At 42.1% G+C, this 18536-nt stretch overlaps 2 protein-coding genes and 1 long non-coding RNA gene across 3 annotated transcripts in view; 1 reads left to right on the forward strand and 2 right to left on the reverse strand.

Annotated features, from left to right (window-relative positions):
- Positions 1 to 279: 279 nt before the first annotated feature.
- Positions 280 to 4371, forward strand: LOC124696618 (RNA-binding protein 38-like). The gene is made up of 8 exons (XM_047229328.1): positions 280 to 725; positions 1216 to 1339; positions 2674 to 2800; positions 3024 to 3060; positions 3139 to 3355; positions 3461 to 3574; positions 3647 to 3746; positions 3837 to 4371. Exons 1-6 carry the CDS (start codon positions 480 to 482, stop codon positions 3547 to 3549), a joined length of 840 nt encoding a protein of 279 aa, XP_047085284.1. The 5' UTR covers positions 280 to 479; the 3' UTR covers positions 3550 to 3574; positions 3647 to 3746; positions 3837 to 4371.
- A 358-nt stretch (positions 4372 to 4729) lies between these two features.
- Positions 4730 to 13404, reverse strand: LOC124696629 (brefeldin A-inhibited guanine nucleotide-exchange protein 1-like). Its single transcript, XM_047229336.1, has 12 exons — positions 12404 to 13404; positions 11163 to 11480; positions 10683 to 11004; positions 10167 to 10589; positions 9800 to 10092; positions 9441 to 9714; positions 8290 to 8792; positions 7861 to 8182; positions 7379 to 7709; positions 6565 to 7223; positions 5226 to 5968; positions 4730 to 5129 (listed from the first exon to the last, which is right to left on the reverse strand). The coding sequence occupies exons 1-11, from the start codon at positions 13393 to 13395 to the stop codon at positions 5360 to 5362; spliced, it is 5046 nt and encodes a 1681-aa protein (XP_047085292.1). The 5' UTR covers positions 13396 to 13404; the 3' UTR covers positions 4730 to 5129; positions 5226 to 5359.
- Positions 13405 to 17667: 4263 nt separating this feature from the next.
- LOC124683981 overlaps positions 17668 to 18536 on the reverse strand; it is a 9372-nt gene continuing 8503 nt past the window's right edge. Inside the window, exons 2-3 of the long non-coding RNA XR_006996871.1 lie at positions 17980 to 18056; positions 17668 to 17875 (exon numbers count right to left, since the gene is read on the reverse strand). This is a non-coding gene — a long non-coding RNA (uncharacterized LOC124683981). The remainder of the gene's footprint in view (positions 17876 to 17979; positions 18057 to 18536) is intronic.

Here is an 18536-nt window from a genome sequence, read left to right on the forward strand (position 1 = left end):
GATCTGATGATCGATCCTATTCTTACGCGTCGTGACGAGCTCCCGTAACCAGCTCCAGTTAGGGTCCTGCTATAATTTCTATTTTGCTTTCAAGTCCTTGATGGATATTTTACCAATGTACAGTGAACTTTGGGTAGATGATCCAAGGATGATGAAGTTTTGGGTAAATAACCAATTCTCCCGGAAAAGCCCAAACCACCCCCAGTTGGCCACCTTGTCCTCTTCCGCTCCGCGCCTGATCCTTCTCCCTTCGCACCAACTTCCAGCTCCCCTCCCCTCTCCCGCCAGATTAACTAACCGCTTCTCCGATTACCACCGGCCGCGCCGCTATAATACCGGCTGCTAGCAGCTAGCCACTGCCTTAATCCCAACGCGACACGCCTCGCGCTGTGTTTGGGCTGTCAGTTAGTAGTCAGCTAGCTAGCTCGCGCGGCCGGCGACCTAGGGTTAGGGTTCGCTCGCGAGCGCATGCGCGTGGGATGATGACGCCGCAGCGGTCGCCGGCGGTGATGGGGGGAGGCGGAGGCGGCGGGGGCGGGACGCCGGCGCTGCACTACCTCAGCGGGCCCTACGGGGACACCACCTACACCAAGGTCTTCGTGGGCGGGCTCGCCTGGGAGACCCGCAGCGAGGGCCTGCGCGCGCACTTCGAGGTCTACGGGGACATCCTCGAGGCCGTCGTCATCACCGACCGCGCCACCGGGAGGTCCAAGGGATACGGATTCGTGAGCACGCTTCTCCTCATCTCTCTGCTCCGCTTGCTATTTCGGGATCACGGGGAGGGTCGGGTCTAGAGTTTGTGATTTGTGTGGGCCGAGTATTTGTCGCGGATCAGGGGTTTGGGGTTCAATTGGGAGGTCCGTGACTTCAAACGGTGGTGAGGACAGTCCAAATTTGGGGGTTCTGCAGAAAAATTGGGAAACTGGTTGCTCTGGATAGAAGCAGGGGAAATAGTTCGACTTTAGCACGGGGATTCATCCCCAAATTTGCTTCTCACGAGGCCTGAGGTTATCCTTGTTAAAAACATATTTCGGCTGCTTGGGAAATTTCTATACCTCCAAAATCGGAGTAAAATTTAGGTATTTCCTCATGAATTGCGGAACTATTTGAAGGGAATGCACTAGCAATTCGGTTTGGGGGGAGGGAATCGGGGGGAAAGTGTCCCGTTGTTTCACGATGTGAATGTGTCTTAATTCTGTGTGGATGCGTGTGCAGGTGACCTTCCGGGACCCGGATTCGGCCAGGATGGCCTGTATGGATCCGTATCCAGTAATCGACGGGCGGCGTGCGAACTGTAATCTCGCCATCCTGGGGCGACCTGGCCCAGCTGTGCCTTTTTGTAAGTCTCTGACCTGTTTTTATATCGTCCTAATTACAACTTTGTGAACTGTCAAATGTATGTAGAGTTCTTTCTCGCGGCTTAACATTTTTCCCATTGGGTTTAATTTTAAAATCAGCGTCTATTGCCAGTGTATCAGGGCTGTCATAACCTATCATTTTCTAGCAATTCTTTTTTTTTTGCGGGGGCATTTTCTAGCAATTCAGAGTTGGTGTTTCCTATTTGTTTTCAACTGCTAACAGTCTGTAACTGCTCGCAGTAGAGGAGAAATAAAAAAAATGGAACTTCACAATACTCATTTAGTTGATGTGTAGTTCCTCGCCCAATTTTCCAACGCCAGAAGGCTAAACTGCTAAAACAATTATGGGTTCAACTATGAAAATAAGTTGGTTCTAAAAATTGGACAAAAGAAAGTAGCTTGAGAGCTACAAGTCATATGCCAGTCGTGTTTGTGGGGGATTGGATGAGTGGTAGAGTTAGTGCATGACTCGAATGAAAGGACGATTAGGTAACAGATAGTGGACTACTCATGAGCTGGTGGGTAGTAGAAAGCGTGGGGCAATCATATTGGTTTTTGGATAAGAAACTGTTCGTCTACAAGTCGGACATCTTTTGCATAGTTTGTAGCCCGATGAAGATGTCAATGGTCACAAAGACAAACAATGTGTTCAAACGTAAACATCTTTTCTGATGGAATGCACAAGATATTTATTATTGATTCAGGTGATGTCCCTCTTACAATAGGAGAGCATAACATTTGTAGTTACCAATAAGTTTTCAAAGATATTCAAAATTAGCTTGAAAAATAATATGGTTGTGCTGAATCAGTATTACTTCACAGAAAAATCAAATAGGCAGACCAGGACACATCCAATAGAATGCCGAATTCTATGTTGAGATGTAGCTCCGTGGTCAATGGACACTTCCAAAATGTATGTGCCAATTAAGACTTCATTCCTGGGCTGTCACTCTTTAAATAGGAGATAACAACATGTGTAGTTGGCAATAAGTTTTTAAAGATATTTAGAATTAGCTTGAAAAATAATGGTCACGCTGAATCAGTATTAGTTCTCTCAAGAAAAAATCAAATATGCAGACTAGGACAAATGCAATATAATGGGCCAATTTATATGTTAAGATGTAGCTCTGTGGTCAATGGACACCCCCAAAATGTATCCGCCAATTAAGTTTTAATCGGTTTATTCTATGTTCATCATTTGGCGGGCAGGACTCTAGTAAAACCATATTGTTACAAAGTGCTTACTGGTTTATGCGTGTGCCTTGTGTATATTCATATTTTTTGATAATTTTCCTCCTTTTTAATGTGGTAATAGCACCTGTAAGGCCGGTCATGCCATACAACGGAGGTGCGGCGGTTCCAGGGAGCATGTATGTTCCAAGCCCAACATATCAGCAACCCCCCTACAACTACTCACAGGCTCTTGTGTATCCTCCTTATGGGTAGGTTAACAAGTTCATTCGATGCATTGTTGGCAGAATCATGCACAGCTAAAGCTGTGATCTGTTAGGTTGTCTGGCACACCGATTAAAGCTGTAGCTAGTCTGGAATTTATACTTTACATGATTGTAGTGTATATAATGTTGTGGTGCTAGAATATCTTCTTATTTCCAAGTGAACAGCCTGGCTGCTGCAAGTAATGATACATCGTTTTTGTCATTGCAGGCCATCAACGTATGGACAAGAATACTTGTACCCACAGGTTGAGAACTCGTCCACAATTTTATATACTTTTTAACTTTTTTGCTTTCGCTAATTTATTATATTTTTAGTTTTGTAGAATGCCTATGGTCCATATGTTGGACAACAGTATGTCCCAGTATATGGTGGTCCCAGAACTGTAGGCCCAGCAGCTTACCCATATGGGCAGTTCGGCCAACCTGTGCCAAGTGATCATTCTTATTCACCTGGCTATGTACCAGGTCACCTTCTTCCACTATCTAATCAGAATGCTGCAAATGTGCGTGCATCAACAGTTCAACAGCAATATCCTCCAGGCAAGAAATCGATTGGTGATGGGTGAATTAAACCTACTATGTCTTGCACAACCCAACATGTTGTATTCGTCGAAGTTTTAATGTGTGCCTCTTGTATGGAAACAGGAGCCCCACGTCCTCAGCAACAGGTCTTGCTCCCTGCTCGTGCGCCACAGTTCCCGCCAAACAACATCTCTGAGCAAATGTCAGGATGACAAAAAAACCGGTGACAAGTTTGAGGTGTGTTTACCTTGTCAGAACTACAGTCCCTGGTTGGTTGTCAGACTTAAAATATAGCTTTCCATGTTGCAGGGTATCCTCTCTACTCTGCAGCAGGACTAAGAGCAGCAGTACTGCTAATTGGGCGGCATGCTTCTTTTCTTGCAAACTGTCTTCTTTTGCATTTTTAAAGGTTGGTCACGACATTGATCTTAATGTGCTAGTCCTTTTATCGTAAGGGCTGCGTGGGCTGAATTATATTGTTTCTTAACTCTTATTTCAGGTTATCCTTGATCCATGGTTACCCGCAATGTTATAATGTGAATGTTAAACCGCTCCATTGGATGGGGCGGGAAGCAAGTGAGAGCTGGAGACTGAAGCCACTCTTGCTCTGCTTCTGTCAGTGTCTTCTGTCTTGTACATTCTCCATCCCCTGCCAGGAATTCTGATAGCTGGTGGTCTGTGCATGGACCAAACTTGACGTTGGAAAAGGAGTCCGGACGTCCAACCTGTGTATAGTAGTAGTAGCTCATGTAGGGTTTTAAGTCGTAGAACAGCTCAATTCTTTCTAAGTGTTGCATCTGGTTCATGCTGTGTATACCCATTCTCAGTCTTCTTCGTAGCATATCTGCATGTGTTGTACAGGTCTTTCGGTGTCATAGTCATAGTGTCTTCGGTTGGCTCTGTAAATTATTATTTCTAAACTCAACTGTATATCAGTTGCATGCAGCGTGTAAGTAAATAAGGCCAATTCTACCCTGTAAAATAATATGATTTGTTGCAAGTTGCAACACATGGAAGAATGGTGATCGTCTACATGTTGTACATGTTGAGAGCATAAATGAAAAAAATACATGAAATGGTGCTAGAATACCAATTGTATCCGGGTAGAGAGAATACAATTCAGATAATAGCATCGTTTTATGGAGGATTCAAGAGATATTGTTGCATGGTAAGCTGTGATTTCAGATAGAAGGGTTTATCAATGATTCAAATCCAAAGATTGGTCGTACTTTGACAACCTTCACATCTTACAGCTGGGCATTTTTTAGGCTGTGAATTTAACCGGCGTCCATGTTCTTAAGAATTTATCCAAGGTCATGTCAAAAAAAAAAAAATCAAAGGTCGTCATAGCTCATCTGCCTAAACAACAGCTAGTATTTTCATCCATTTACATGACCAAACAACAACTATTTCCTGTACTATTGTCGTCCATTTATATATGGACAAAAAAGAATTACAAACACAACCTACCATGGATAAAATCGTATTTTGTGGGGGAAATAGGATATTACAAAACAATCGTAGCTTCAAATGGATTTCTCTAGTAGCACAGCCAATGCCATGGGACAACATTACTATGTACAGTTTGCCCTAAGTTTAAGGGAAATGCTATTGATGGAATGGGAGCACGAAATCCTTCCGCATCACAAGGACATGAATTAATTACCTCAGCACATACCACGCTCACAAAAGTGCCAAGTCATATCCAGCCGATGCAACTCATTGTTTGAAGTGAATGTAGGCAAAAAGGATACTTTTCTTTCTGCCGGATATCTGGACAGGTAATATGGCACTGCAATAAGTTAAGGCATACAATGATTAGTTCTCAGCTGAATAACATATGTATACCACATCATGGAAGTTGGTCGGAACTAGTGAGAATTTTCACCTTGAACTCTAGGATCCTGAAGGAAAGGCCTCAACCAGGATACCCAAATGTATGTATGGTCCACTGTAGGTTATTGGACTAGTCGTCAAAATGGAGTCAAACAATTGTACACCATGCTGAATGAAAGTGTGCAATTAAACTTGTATCATGGGACCTATTGATGATCTGAAGATTGTGTACAGCGCGTGTTGAACATCTCCAGAGCTATGCTCACAGCGAATCAGATCAACCAACACAGGGAAAAAGCGAGGCAGTACTCTCCTAAACGATTTCTTCTCTAGGTTAGACAGTAACTGCATCACTTGAAGAACCAACGGAGTCCTAGCAGCCAGTTCCTCTTTCTTGGCAGGGCCCAGTGGCACTACGCGATGCAAAGCTGGATCACTGTCAGAAGCTTCATCAGATTGTCCATGCCCTGCACACTTTAGATATGTCCGCAGTATTTGCTCACAAGCATCAAGTATTCTTGACTCTATCTTCATGTCTTCCGATAAGAATGGATACCCATGGAGCAGAGATTGGAGAAGCTTGAGGTAGCTCTGGTATGTCTCATTCTCAAAATGGACAACTGCTGGCTCAGATGCCTCCAAAAGGGAACATGCCTTATGGAATTTCATCTGTAATAAGGAATCGGAGCTCACTTCACTTGCATGTGTTGCAATCGCTGATATCATCTCCAAAAGAATGCTAATGTGCTCCGCATGAAGATATTTTCCCTGCTCCTCATACAATTTAATAATGCCCTGTGTAAAAGGAAAAAACTGAGTATGATGTGGGAAGACTGGATGAAAAGACTGTCTTGTCTAGATCACTTCGGCACGAGATTTTAGCTATTATATCCAGCAAAGGAAGATGTTTAATAAGCCTTTAGAGATTACTTTGACAAGAAAACTGGCATCGATACCTCGATGTAGAAGAAAACTGCCCTTTCATATCTCTATCAATTTCCTCTGTTGTCCTAACAACTCACCCCCTCTGCTCTTTCAAAAGTTGGTGCCTTAATTGTAGACAAACCCACTAGGCCTAGCCACAAAACACTACTCCGTATCAGATTCCAAGGCACACGTGTAAGAAGTGGGTCAGGATCATTCAAGCTGTGTAAAAGATGCTCATAGTTCTATATATTTTTGCACTTTTATCATTCACGTAAGATCTCTGAGCTAAACTTAAAGCACGTACAAGTATGAGTGTCTTAGCAAGATTATGTACATGAGAACCGAGTCTCGCCACTTGATTAGATGCGTGACTGAACATGATGAAATTAACAGCAAATAAGTTGCCAGTCCTTGTAGTCCTAGGAAAGATAATGTGCATGATGTAATTAACAAAAAATAAGTACCTGAACAACTAAGAGTTGTAGGGCCATATGATTCTTCAGTTTGACAATAGCGTAAGAAGTTGTCTCCATATTAGCTTCCTCTTCATCATTACTATAATTTTCATGATCTGAATACTGATCGGTTTCTGAATAAGATTCTGTTTTATCTGGAATGTCAATGTCTTGCATCATCCTTACAATTTTAGAGAATACAACAAAGGTATGTGACGACGATTCTTTGAAGCACAGAAGAATATCTTTCCATTCCTCCTTTGACAGTTTACTACCAACTCCCTCTGCTAAACGCATCCAAGCAGATACACCAATGGTAGCAGAATGTTTATATGGACTTCTGATAAAATACGTGACAACAGATGCAATTCTAGCAAGTTCTGGCCGCGTCACATCAAAGAAATTGACAAATACAACCACTAAAGATTTCACCGCCAATGTTTGCGTTTCAAGTGTTGAAAACTCATCCTCGGTACCATTTGATGTTAAGGTCCGATCACTGACCCTAGACATTTGACTGCTAAATAGAGGATAAATGACAGATTCAAATATATTAGTCCAAAAGGACTGCGAGAAGAGGTGTCCATGATCCTTCAAAATGTCAAAAAGCACGCCTACAGCACTTTTCCCAATAGTAAGCCTCGGATCAGTTGTCAATCTGGCTAAACCTGAAAAGGCAAGGGAAACCCAAAGGAAAAAAACATTAATATGACTATTGATCGATCTAAAAAAAACGTTTGTGCCTTCATATTTTCATCTAACAAGGTTCACACTGCGTGATAAAAGTAACTAGCCTTTTGCACATAAGAAATTAATGCTGTACCTGCAAGGAGAGGAACCCAGAAGGAAACAGAATCATTTTTGTTCGGAGTGGCATTTCCATCTAACATGTCGGTACTAGGCCTATCCTGACAAACAAACCCTTCTTCGGCAAGTTTAACAGCACAGAATCGGAGAAATGCAATAGCATTGAGACTGGCCTCGCTATTGAACTGGCTACTTGTAAATGCAATAAGACAGTGGACACAATCAGTAAATGTTGTGGCATCTGTCTCAGTTATGTATCGAAAGTAGTCACGGACAATTCTTTCCATAGTCCCAAATGCCACTAGGACAGTACTTTTCGTACCATCAGCTGCAGCAGCAGTAAAAACCTGTACATTGACAAAAAAAAAAACAATGAATGACATAAGATTGTCAGGTTAACTTCATACCTTTCCTGGACAAGCCACGGTACCTCAAGATGAGAACTTATCCAAGGCATTCTGAGTGAACTAACAATTAACCAAATGTAGCAATACATACCGTAAAAACACCCTTCCAGCCAGATTTTATGTTGTTCACCCGACTTAGAACCATCTGTGAGACACACCGAACAATCAGCTCTCGTACTTCTGGAACATCACTCTTCTCCATAACAACCACAAAGGGTTTAAGGAACTCATTTTGAAAGTTGTAATTTGCCAGTTCTTCTCTTTCCAAAAACTTCATTGACAGCTGCCTCAGAGAGTCCATTACAAATATTGCAACAGAAAGATTTTCTAGTAATCCGACAGAAACGAAAAATTCTGACAGAACTTTCCAAATTCGAGACCACACCAAGCGTATGCGGTTTATATTGTAATGCCTGTACAAACAAAATCGAGAATTAGAGTATCTAAGAAGTACTGAGTCACGGCTGCTGCATGGTACTTAAATGGTTAGTTTTGTGAGTGGGTCTTAAGATTTTCTTACGCAATCTCTACTATTTTTGTAAGGCAGAAGATACGAGGATCTGACGGAGACTGCAACTCAGTCATTGAGACCTTGCAAAGAGCTTTCACAAAAGCAACAATGGCGTCACTGTTTAACCTCTGACTGTGGGCAAATATGTGATTTAACTCAACAATGCCTATCTGATCCAACAAATGTATGTTTGATATGAAATTATTGATCTGTTCAGGAGAAACCATATCTGAGGCACTGGTTTTTGCCACAGTGCTGTCATAAGAACCCCCTCTAACAGCAGCCATCATGGCAGGATTCTGAAGAGCATTGGCTCTCTTCGGAGGTACAACAGAAGCAGATATCTGGTTTTTTCCTTCTGACTCAACGATAGGTACTGTAAGAAATGAAGCATCAGTAGGCACCCCTTCTCCAAGCAAATGTAAATGTTCAAACCGTGATAAACATGTTAATACGTGCTCCCAAGCTTCCTGCAAATAATTTCCATCTTCGATTGCGATGGAAATTATAGCCTGTTTAGAAGAAGAAAAAAAAAGTAAATATATCACTGAGCAACTTTGAAACAGTCTGAATATGCCTAGCTGCTTACTTAACGAACAAGACTGGTTTGTATCTCCAATATTGAATATACCCTCACAAAAAGGATTATTCAACACAAGTAGGTACAGGTTGGCATAGTTAGTGGGGATTTTTTTTCGAAAAATAGCATCATAAATAATCTGCAAAATCATCTTTTGGATGGTTTAAATTCCAATCTGCTCAAGTCAGCAGTTCTACCATATTCCCTAGAAGTTTCAATTGCACAAGACCTGCAGCAGCACTATTTGTACTTGATCAGTGGATGGTTGCAATTATGACCCTTGTACAACGTGTCTAAAGTTTGTATGTTTCGTTTTTTCAAGGAGAGCACTGAAACACCAAAAGGGTAAAAACACCAGATGTTTTCATCACAGTGTTGTCATAAGATATGGAATTTCTGAATTTGCACAACCCGATGCAACCATTTTGCAGGAGACGTGGCGAAAGTAGGCCTTTGCTGGTAATAAACTAAAATATAAGTTCCAAAGATCCAGGAATCTAATATGCACAGTTTCGTAAAACTGATATAGAAAAACATTTAATAAATTCCACGAAAGAAATACAGTTTCAGTGCCTCCTACCTTAACAGCATCAACGTTTTTCTGTTTCATGTCTGCAGCGGAATGGAGGGATGTGAATTTGGCTATGGATGTCAAAAAAGCATCTCTTTGTGTCTGCAGGCACATGACAGAGGTGACATGCACCGCAGATCTCAATCCATTTAAACACTGAGATGTAGCAGCCTTATCATTACTTTGGTCTAGAGTCACTGTGAATGCAGCCATCAAAGGAGCCCAACAGGCCTCCATCATGAACCTTAAAATTGTTGCATCAGCAACAACATAAAACACGGACCTGCATCATGCACAAGCCGCTTAAGTTCATAAAGTCTCATTCAATATATAAGTATCGTAACAAAGAGAAAAGATGCTGATCTTACTCTGATTTCCCGTGTTTTGCTTTAAATTTGTCCTGTATGTGCTTAATGAGCAAGTCATTTGCCCCGTGTGCCTTGTCTTCTGTCTGTCCCCAGTTGACAAAGTTGATGATGTTATCTAAGCCTAGAAGCTTACTCATGCTGTTGGTTTGCTTGGTTTGTGCGGCCGAAGAATCAGCAGTCATTTTGATCTCATTGCTGACAATTTGGTCGTACAATGTACTTAAGTAAGCTTCAGGCAAATCCTTCCCATCATCAATTCCCCGATTATTGCGCATAAAATCAGCCTTAGACATCTGCACAACAAAGTCTCCATAATTAAGTGAGGCCACTCCCAGATGATAACACTGGCAGATCTTAATTGACTTACCTTATCCTTCACCATGACACTGTGAGCATCAGTGTTTAGCAAGATCACGGAATAAGCAAGAATATAAGCGGTATCTGCACTGGTAAAAACATTTGGGTTGCATTTACAGTAGCGTTCAGCAAATTTTTCCATGATTCTGTCAATTTTTTGTGCTTCCCCTGGTAACCTGAAACCTTGCAAGAAGAATCTAATTGCCTCACCAAAATCCATCCCATCAAAGTTTAGTGCATCCACATAAGCATGCATCACTTTGAGGGGAAACTCGTCTCTTTCACCCAAATAGTCTCCAACCATTGTTGCATTTAGGCCAGCAGTGCTTATCAAAAAAGAAGCCACATCTTCCGGCAACTGGCCTATCTTCTTGCTTCGAATGAGAAAGTCAATACCTTTGGACGGTTTTCTGTTAAACAGGGCAATTCCTTTCTGTGAAACAATGGATAGACCTATCAGCATTTCTTTAACAGAAACAATGTCTACCTAGAACATAAATGATTTAAAGTAGGCAATCATTTACACCTGAAGTTCTATTTTATAAGCACGCCGTTGCTCGAGTGTGGAAGAATCAGACATATCAGAGCTACTAGACTCAGATTGCATGTCATGATCCATTCCTGTCACTTCTTCTCCATTTTGGCTGTTATGATTGTCCACTGAACTTAGTACTTCAGAACTTTCACCAATTCTCAGTTGCTGGTCCATCCATGAACCCATTGACTTAATAACAGTGGCAAGGCACTTCACAGATTCAATCCGAAAAGTTTGGTCTTGTGCCACAGTCAGTGTCGTTGTTGATCCATCAGGGACACCCAAAGCTGTTTTTAGAAGTCCATTGACAATCCTGTGAAGAACGATTTTAAAATTAGAAAGAATGCCATATTTTTGTCACTAGATGTTGCACATGTAGAACTGTGCCCTTTGTACAGACTATTTTGGTATATTTGATACAGAATACCAATGAATCTTAAGAACAGTCAGTGAAGAATAAAACTAGCATACCTTTCAAAAATGTTTGGTGCATCAACATCACAATCATAGTTCACAAAGATATCGATAGTAACCTGAGGTTCTTTACAGATCTTCTCCAGAAAGTTCAGAACTGTCATTTTTTGCAAGACACTAGGCTGAAGGACATTTTCAAGAACTCTCAGAACAAGCATAGGAAAAAATATTCCAATTTCCTCTTTCAAAGCAGATCTAAACCTTAACAAAAGACCCATAAAAATGGAGCACAAAAGCTGGTAAACGCTCATAGCTGACATGGCACTGTTCTTCAATAAGGATAGACAAAGGTACTGCTTAATTGCTTCAACATACCTGCACCAGCAGAGCAAAAAAATATGATATTAGTGGGATGTTCTTATCTGTTGAACTACATACTCAATTAACGTTCCTACATGAAATGATCAGATTAGTTAACCAGCTTCAAGTGTGGACTTCTTTTAGAATGATTAGATGAAATATTTCCGTATGAATAAAGACTAACTTAGATTATTATTGTTAGTGCCCACTGCCAAAGTGGCATCGCCAAACTTAAGCACTGTCTCTACATCGACTGTTACACGCATAGGCTATGTAGCTATTATATTCACTTCTCAGTTCTCACCAACCTGCTTGGTGCCCTTAATGATGTTCTTTGTTCATGCATTATTTGCTGGAAGAACCACAGCGCATTGAATTAAATATAACTCCAATACAGGCAGGCATCAGCTAATAAAGTGATAAGTAACTAGTAGTACATCATTTTGAAATTCTAGCTGGATAAACTGGTTCATTATCCATCATTAGTATATTTTCTTTTTTCGAGTAACCGGCAGAAGCACTGCCTTTCGGTACTATCATGAATAGACATTCTAGTTACAAAAGAAAATAAATCTAGTATCATTAGTTCTAACATTTAATATGATCACAAATTCCTCCATGACATATAGCTACAAATATATGATCCTAAGTCCCTAAGACAGCCAAATCCAGAAGCAAAAACTCATTTGTCAGACAAATCCTCATGTGACCAACTTATGGCAGTTAGGGGTGTCCAAACTTATCCCCGTGGGCTCTTGATGTTGGCGGCAGGTGTAGTTGTCTACATTTTCCATGTTAACATCCCTCCCCTACCATTTTTGGCACATCAAGACTCACTGGGATGATAATTTCGAACAAATAGGGAATGCACTGAATTCATGTGAAGTAGTATATAATCAGAACTCAGAAGAAGCATATAGAGGTACACGTGTACATACTTGTCGCTGGTCTTCCAGAACGGCCCTGCGTTGTCAATGACCATCCGAAGTAGCTCCAGCGACAACACCTTGCCCCGGAGAAGTACAGGCTCGTCCGGGTTATCGGGCGTGGCGAACTTCATGGACAGTTTGCAGAGGTTTTTGAACAAGGCGAGCCCATCCTCCCTGATCCTGCTCATCCCCTCGTCCTCCCCCTCGGCCGGCCCAGACGCCGCCTCCGAGGGAGCCTCCTCGGGCACGTCGCTGCCCTCCATGGCCTCGTTAATGAACGCCTGCGCGGCCTGCACGACGCTGGAGTCGTTGAGGCTGCGGTCGGAGAGGTCCATCATGTCGGCAGCCGAAACAGTGCGCACGCGCACGTCCATGGCATCCGCCTCGACGCGCGCGAAGGCGAGGAGCAGCACCTGCGCGAGCGCGAGCTTGGCGCAGAGCTGGGTCCCGCCGCTGGCGCTGCCGAGGTAGAGGTTGTAGCAGGCCCTGAGGAGCTGGCCGAGGCAGTCCCCGCGGACGGGGGCCGCGGGGCAGCGCGCGAAGGCGAGGAGCGCGCGCAGGGCGGCGAGCTCGAGGGCCTCGTCGCCGAGGCCCGCGCAGGCGAGGGACGCGGCGAAGAGGGCGGAGAGCGGGGACGGGGAGGCGGGGGTGACGTCGCCGTGGAGGAGGCGGAGGGAGAGGAGGGTGGTGACGCAGTCGAGCGCGGGGGAGGCCACTTTTGGGGAGCTCGGATCGAGCGCGAGGAGCAGCGCCTGGAGCGCCGCCGAGGCGACCGGGGCGGGGAGGGTGGGGATGGGGGAGGGGGTGGGGGTGGGGGTGGAGGTGGTGGTGGGGGTGGAGGAGAGGAGGTCGATGGCGGACTTGGCGGCGGAGACGAGCGCGGAGTGCTTGCGCCAGGAGGAGTGCTTGATGACCTTGTCGAGGGCGCGGCCGAGCACGCGCGCGGCCGGGGAGGCGCCGCCGAGGGGATCGGCGTCGGCGTCGCCCGCGGAGGACGACATTAGGGTGGGTGGTGCGGTCCGGCTATGTGGATGCGGCGGCGGCGGCAGAGCTCATCGGCGGTGGGTGGGAGATCTGGGAGTTGGCGGTGGAGCTCGAGTCTGACGCTTGCTGCTGCCTTGCTGGTAGCTGTGGAAGGAGCGGGGAAGCCAAAGGGAAAGGAAATTGCAACGACAGATCGCACACGGGACGGGAGCAGTAAACTTGAAGTCATCTTTGGTCCCTGTGGCAGTTCTAGAAGACTAGAACGAACCTAGGGGGCCACCTGAATCTGTGAATTGCCTCTGCTCCGATGCGGCCACGTCATAGGCCAATGTTTTGTACTCTCTCCGTATTTCTATAATTTTTGTCACGACAAGAATTATGGAACAACAGAAGTATAAAATGTACTACGTCTGTTCATAAATAGATGCTAAAAGTTTATCTAAATTTGAATGTATCTAACCACAATTTAGTGTATAGATACATCCGAATTTAGACAAATCTTTGGCATCTATTTATAGACGGAGGGAGTACCTCTCAGCAAATATAGTCATGCGAGTGAACCTTTGATTTCATTATGAATTAAATCGGGACCTAAAGCTAACTTAATTTGAAAAGAAAAAAAGAACAAACATAGTCATGCGAGTGGCGTTTGATTTGTGATCTCACGGACCTCAAAATATCACCGGAGGCGATGAAGGCGACTCTTCATGCATATTTCCTCCGTCCAAAAATAATTGTCTTAATTTTTTTAGATATGGATGTATCTATAGTTAAAATATATCTAGATATATCTATATCGAAAAAATGAGACACTTACTTTAGGACAGAGGTAGTAGGGCATGAGTGTCACGTCCCACGGGTGGATATGAGCAAATCATCACCAAAAGATACAGGACACAATCCAGGGAAGGGAATTAAGGATGGGAAGAGCACATAATCCAGGGTAGAGGAGCAAAAGAGATACACTCGTACGGACACGAGGGGGGGACGGAGACGAGATGAGGAAGAAGACCAATCTGGTTCTAGTCTATTCGATCCTTCTCGTTTGACCAACGATGTCTCTTTATCACCTCCTCTCCACAGCTTGGTCGGTTGGGCCGAGCCCGTGTGAGCAGTCCATTTGACTGCGGCCCAGAGGTATGTGGGGTGTTACAATGAGCAATGGAGGCAGTTGTCCAACTAGGCTTGGATAAAACTTTTGACATATGCATGCTAGGTTATGGTCCCATTAATATGTCTTTGTCTCAAAAGCTGATTTGGTTTTTCTCTTTCTCTCTCACATTTTCACTTAATTTTCACTTTATGGCTGAAGAAGCAGCCTCCTGATGAAGAGGTTGCCTCTTTGCCCGAACCTAATTTGGACCACCCGAACCAAGATAAAACTGTGAGGCAACACCCGGGCTATGCATTGGCCATGCCCGTAAAACTAAAAGTTTCTCTGTCTGCGCATTGTTTATACTTTTTCGATTTGAACATCTACAGACTACAGGTGTTTATGCCATCGTTGCTAAATTTGACATGTAGGGAATCATTTAACGTGTACTATCTTCGTTCCATAATATGAACCTTTTTAGCAAACTATTTTAGTTTGCTAAAATGAATTATATTACAAAATAGGGTGATGTTTACAAATTAATAGTCGAAAAAACTAACCCCTACTCGCCATTGGGAATGCAAGATTTCTGATGTTTCATAAAAAAGTAATGGTGTGGTCTTAAAACTCATTGTCAACAGTGCAGTTAACTGTCAGCCGCTAGAAAAGCCACCAGAAGTGATTTCCCACTAGCAATTGGCAAAGCCATCCTTCTTTCATCTCCAAACCGCTAGATCTGGCTACACTACCCCTCCGCTCATGAATGACATGGCCCATCGACGATGATCTAGATGCCTACTATCCTCCCTCCTTGGTTCGCCGCTTGCACCCTCCCACCCCCACCCATCCCACCCACGCACCCCGCGGCTATTCCACTAGGCCGAAGTTTGTAAATTTCTTCAAATTATTGTGTTTCAAACAAACATGGTCTTAATTTGTGATCCCCAAGGACCACCAAGTATGCCGACATGTGATGAAGACAGACTATTTACGTGGCAGCAAACACAACAATCATCTTTCATTCAACACATGATTTATACTCTCTCCTTCTGGGAATACAAGGCCACTTTATTCTTTGAGGCAAATTTTGATTAATAATTTAGTCAACTAAATATAAGTTACATGCCATCTAAAAGTATATGATTGGACGCATGTTTCAAATAACTTTCCAATATATGGATGACTTATAACTCACACTATTTGATTGACTTAATTATTAGTCAAAGTTTGACACGGAAAAGGTAGTGGCCGTGTATTCAGGAACGGAGGGAGATATTTTTTTTCATTTGGGCATCTACAAGGGTTTTATGTCATTGTTGGTAATTTCAACATGTAGGATTCGAGAAGAGAAAAAGGCTGACCCGCGGAAGACATATACTCCCTCATTCTCAAAATAAATTTTGGTCAAAGTCAAACCTTTCAAAGTTTGATCAACTATATAGATAAAATGTATCAACATCAATAATACCAAATGTAAATAATATAAAATATATTTGATGATGATTCTAACAATATTAATTTAAGATTATAAATGTTGACAATTAGACTTTGAAATGTGACTTCGATAAAATCTATAGGTATCTTAATTTGGAAAGGAGGAAGTACTACATGAAACTTTGCTATTCAAACAATAGTATTCAATGGATAAGGCGCACACGCATTTCAAGATGAGTTTTGACCAAACAAATTGAGCAACAAAATCTTGATTATATTATACATAACTGATATCCTTAGATTCATACTACTAATGATGCTAGTTTTAAACCAGCAATCTTTATGTATTCATAGTAATTTTTAGTTAAAGAAAAAACACGTAAAACAAAAACGTCTTATTCATTTTACTAGTTGAATGCCCGTGCTTCGCCACGGCTCAAAAAACTTAACTATTTGGTAGAACAAAATTTATCGCATGAAATTTTAGTTCAAGAATTATGTCCTATTAAAGCTATGTTGTACAACCTCAATAGTTCCTTTTTTTCTCACGTTCTGTAAAATGTTTACAAATCAATAAAAAAATGTTTATTAAAGGAATACAGTAGGAAAGAAATTTTGATTCACAATGCTACCTTATTTGATATGGTATCCATACATGGTACAAAACAAGTATCGGACTTGTTTCTTCATTCAGCCACCGATCTACAGTGGCACGTCTTAGAATCAATTTACTCCCTCTCTCGGTCCCACCTATATGAAAAGGCTAATAAACCCGTCTTAATTTATCATACATGGTAACTAAAACCACAAACAATGAGTCTATAATAAATTCCCCACAAATTTTGCTGCATCACAACCTTTTAAATTATATCTTTTTCTTCCATGTAGGTATCTTCCTCCTCTCGGATGTCCATCTATTCTCTTATCGGCTATAGAGCCAATGTTTTTTTACTTCCAACCAGCAACATCGTATATTGCATCATTTTTTCATCGTATACGTACATTTTCCTAATCACTGAATCTCCGCGATTGAAGCCCCTACCGGTGAACTCACCAGGTAGCCCCACAACACTCTACCTTTTGCATGTTGTTGTTATTGTTCTCCGCTATGTTGCCATCCTCCTTGGCATCTCTTTTCCATGTACCTTCTCCTACCTTGGAGAATTAATGTTTGAATATTTGATACTCTTTTTTCTTCTCTCCACTCTACATCCACATTTGTCCCTATGATGATGCTTGACTCCTTGCATTATTTCACTCCAACTTTGTCCGAGCGATGACGCTCAACACTTAAAAGTAACATTCGTTGCGATGGAATATTAATAAATATTTACACTTATTTTTCACTATAAAACACACATGTGAAAGTGCATGAACCTTGTGATTATGTTACAAACCCTGACATCTATTTTCCATTTACCTTCTCTAGAGGCAACTTGCAGCAGTTCATATTCCCTCTTATGTCATATTCGGTTAATCCCATCCAAGGGGGTTTCAAATTTTGACATGCATGGACTTATTCCCCCTCAATCTGATTCAGTAGCCACCAAACCGATGGATGGAGCCATATTTCACGTCTTGCTTTAATGAACCGAAAGGTCCATGTAGAAAGTCAGCCCCACTGAATTCAACAAGCTTATAAGCACTTCAGACAAACACTCTCGTGGTTTCTGATTATCCGATAAATATTAATATATTCTTGGTGATATTGGTCACCCATATATCTCTTGCTAACACACAAGCACACACGGTGCAACCTCTCTAGTCTTATTCCATTCAAGAACTATCATCCTTTCTTACAGACCTATCAAGCAACTTTTGACTATTTCTGTAACTCGATGTGGCACACGACCCATGTCTTTCGTTCATTGGCTGAAGCTCTTACATAGGAACTATACCTTACTGACTTTTTGGTTCCGCTCTTCTCCTAGTGTTGCTCCCTTGTTGCATGTAGTTGCCCCTAATTTCTCCTCAGACAACATCAAGCATCAGAAACAAATATTTCTTTCAAAGACACTTCATAAAGCCTAGCTGTCAAGTAAGATAGGTCTGTTCATATTTAGAAGTAAATTACCTCTATGGTAAAATACTTAGTGTCCTAGTGCGCCAGTAAGAATATTTAATTGTTCCTGAAAATACATGCAATAGATTCTATGCAAAGAAAATAGTCAAAAGTCAATATCTCATAAAATTTCGAAACAGAAAAGACACACTACTAATAACATACAAATTAAGAATATCGTACAAGTTGTTCTGTTTTTCTGGGGTAGTTGACAAATTTGATAGCCTAATTTGAGCAAACCCTTTCAGGTACATTAGACCCTTGTAGATAAAAATGATATATCCATCTAGATAAATTCCGACAGCAGTGAAAAATAAAACATTCATCTCGCAATATAATTTTCGAAACAAAAAAGAAAAATTATATAGCTAGATTGACCACTGTGCGTAGCTACGGACATAGAGCAAATTTTCAATTCCTTGTATTTTGATTTACACTTCTGATAAATTCACTACATCGATCTAGTCGATCTAGTAAGTGGTATGTGTCATGCATAAGTTCACTATATCCATCTAGACAATCTACCAAGCTCGCTAGCTTTTCTGTGTGTGAGTGCTAGCTACATCAAT

This window comes from Lolium rigidum, chromosome 1 (genome assembly GCF_022539505.1).
Source record: "Lolium rigidum isolate FL_2022 chromosome 1, APGP_CSIRO_Lrig_0.1, whole genome shotgun sequence".
Lineage (NCBI taxonomy): Eukaryota > Viridiplantae > Streptophyta > Magnoliopsida > Poales > Poaceae > Lolium > Lolium rigidum.

What these genes read in the sequence shown, in the direction of transcription:
- LOC124696629 (XM_047229336.1), bottom strand. Translation starts at nt 13,395, where the DNA reads ATGTCGTCCTCCGCGGGCGACGCCGACGCCGATCCCCTCGGCGGCGCC. An exon ending in TTCTGGAAGACCAGCGACAA is followed by an intron (nt 11,481 to 12,403) that starts GTATGTACACGT and finishes CTGCTGGTGCAG; the next exon opens with GTATGTTGAAGCAATTAAGC. An exon ending in GTGTCATGGTGAAGGATAAG is followed by an intron (nt 10,093 to 10,166) that starts GTAAGTCAATTA and finishes TTTGTTGTGCAG; the next exon opens with ATGTCTAAGGCTGATTTTAT.
- LOC124696618 (XM_047229328.1), top strand. Translation starts at nt 480, where the DNA reads ATGATGACGCCGCAGCGGTCGCCGGCGGTGATGGGGGGAGGCGGAGGC. An exon ending in CTTGTGTATCCTCCTTATGG is followed by an intron (nt 2,801 to 3,023) that starts GTAGGTTAACAA and finishes TTGTCATTGCAG; the next exon opens with GCCATCAACGTATGGACAAG. An exon ending in TCAACAGCAATATCCTCCAG is followed by an intron (nt 3,356 to 3,460) that starts GCAAGAAATCGA and finishes GTATGGAAACAG; the next exon opens with GAGCCCCACGTCCTCAGCAA.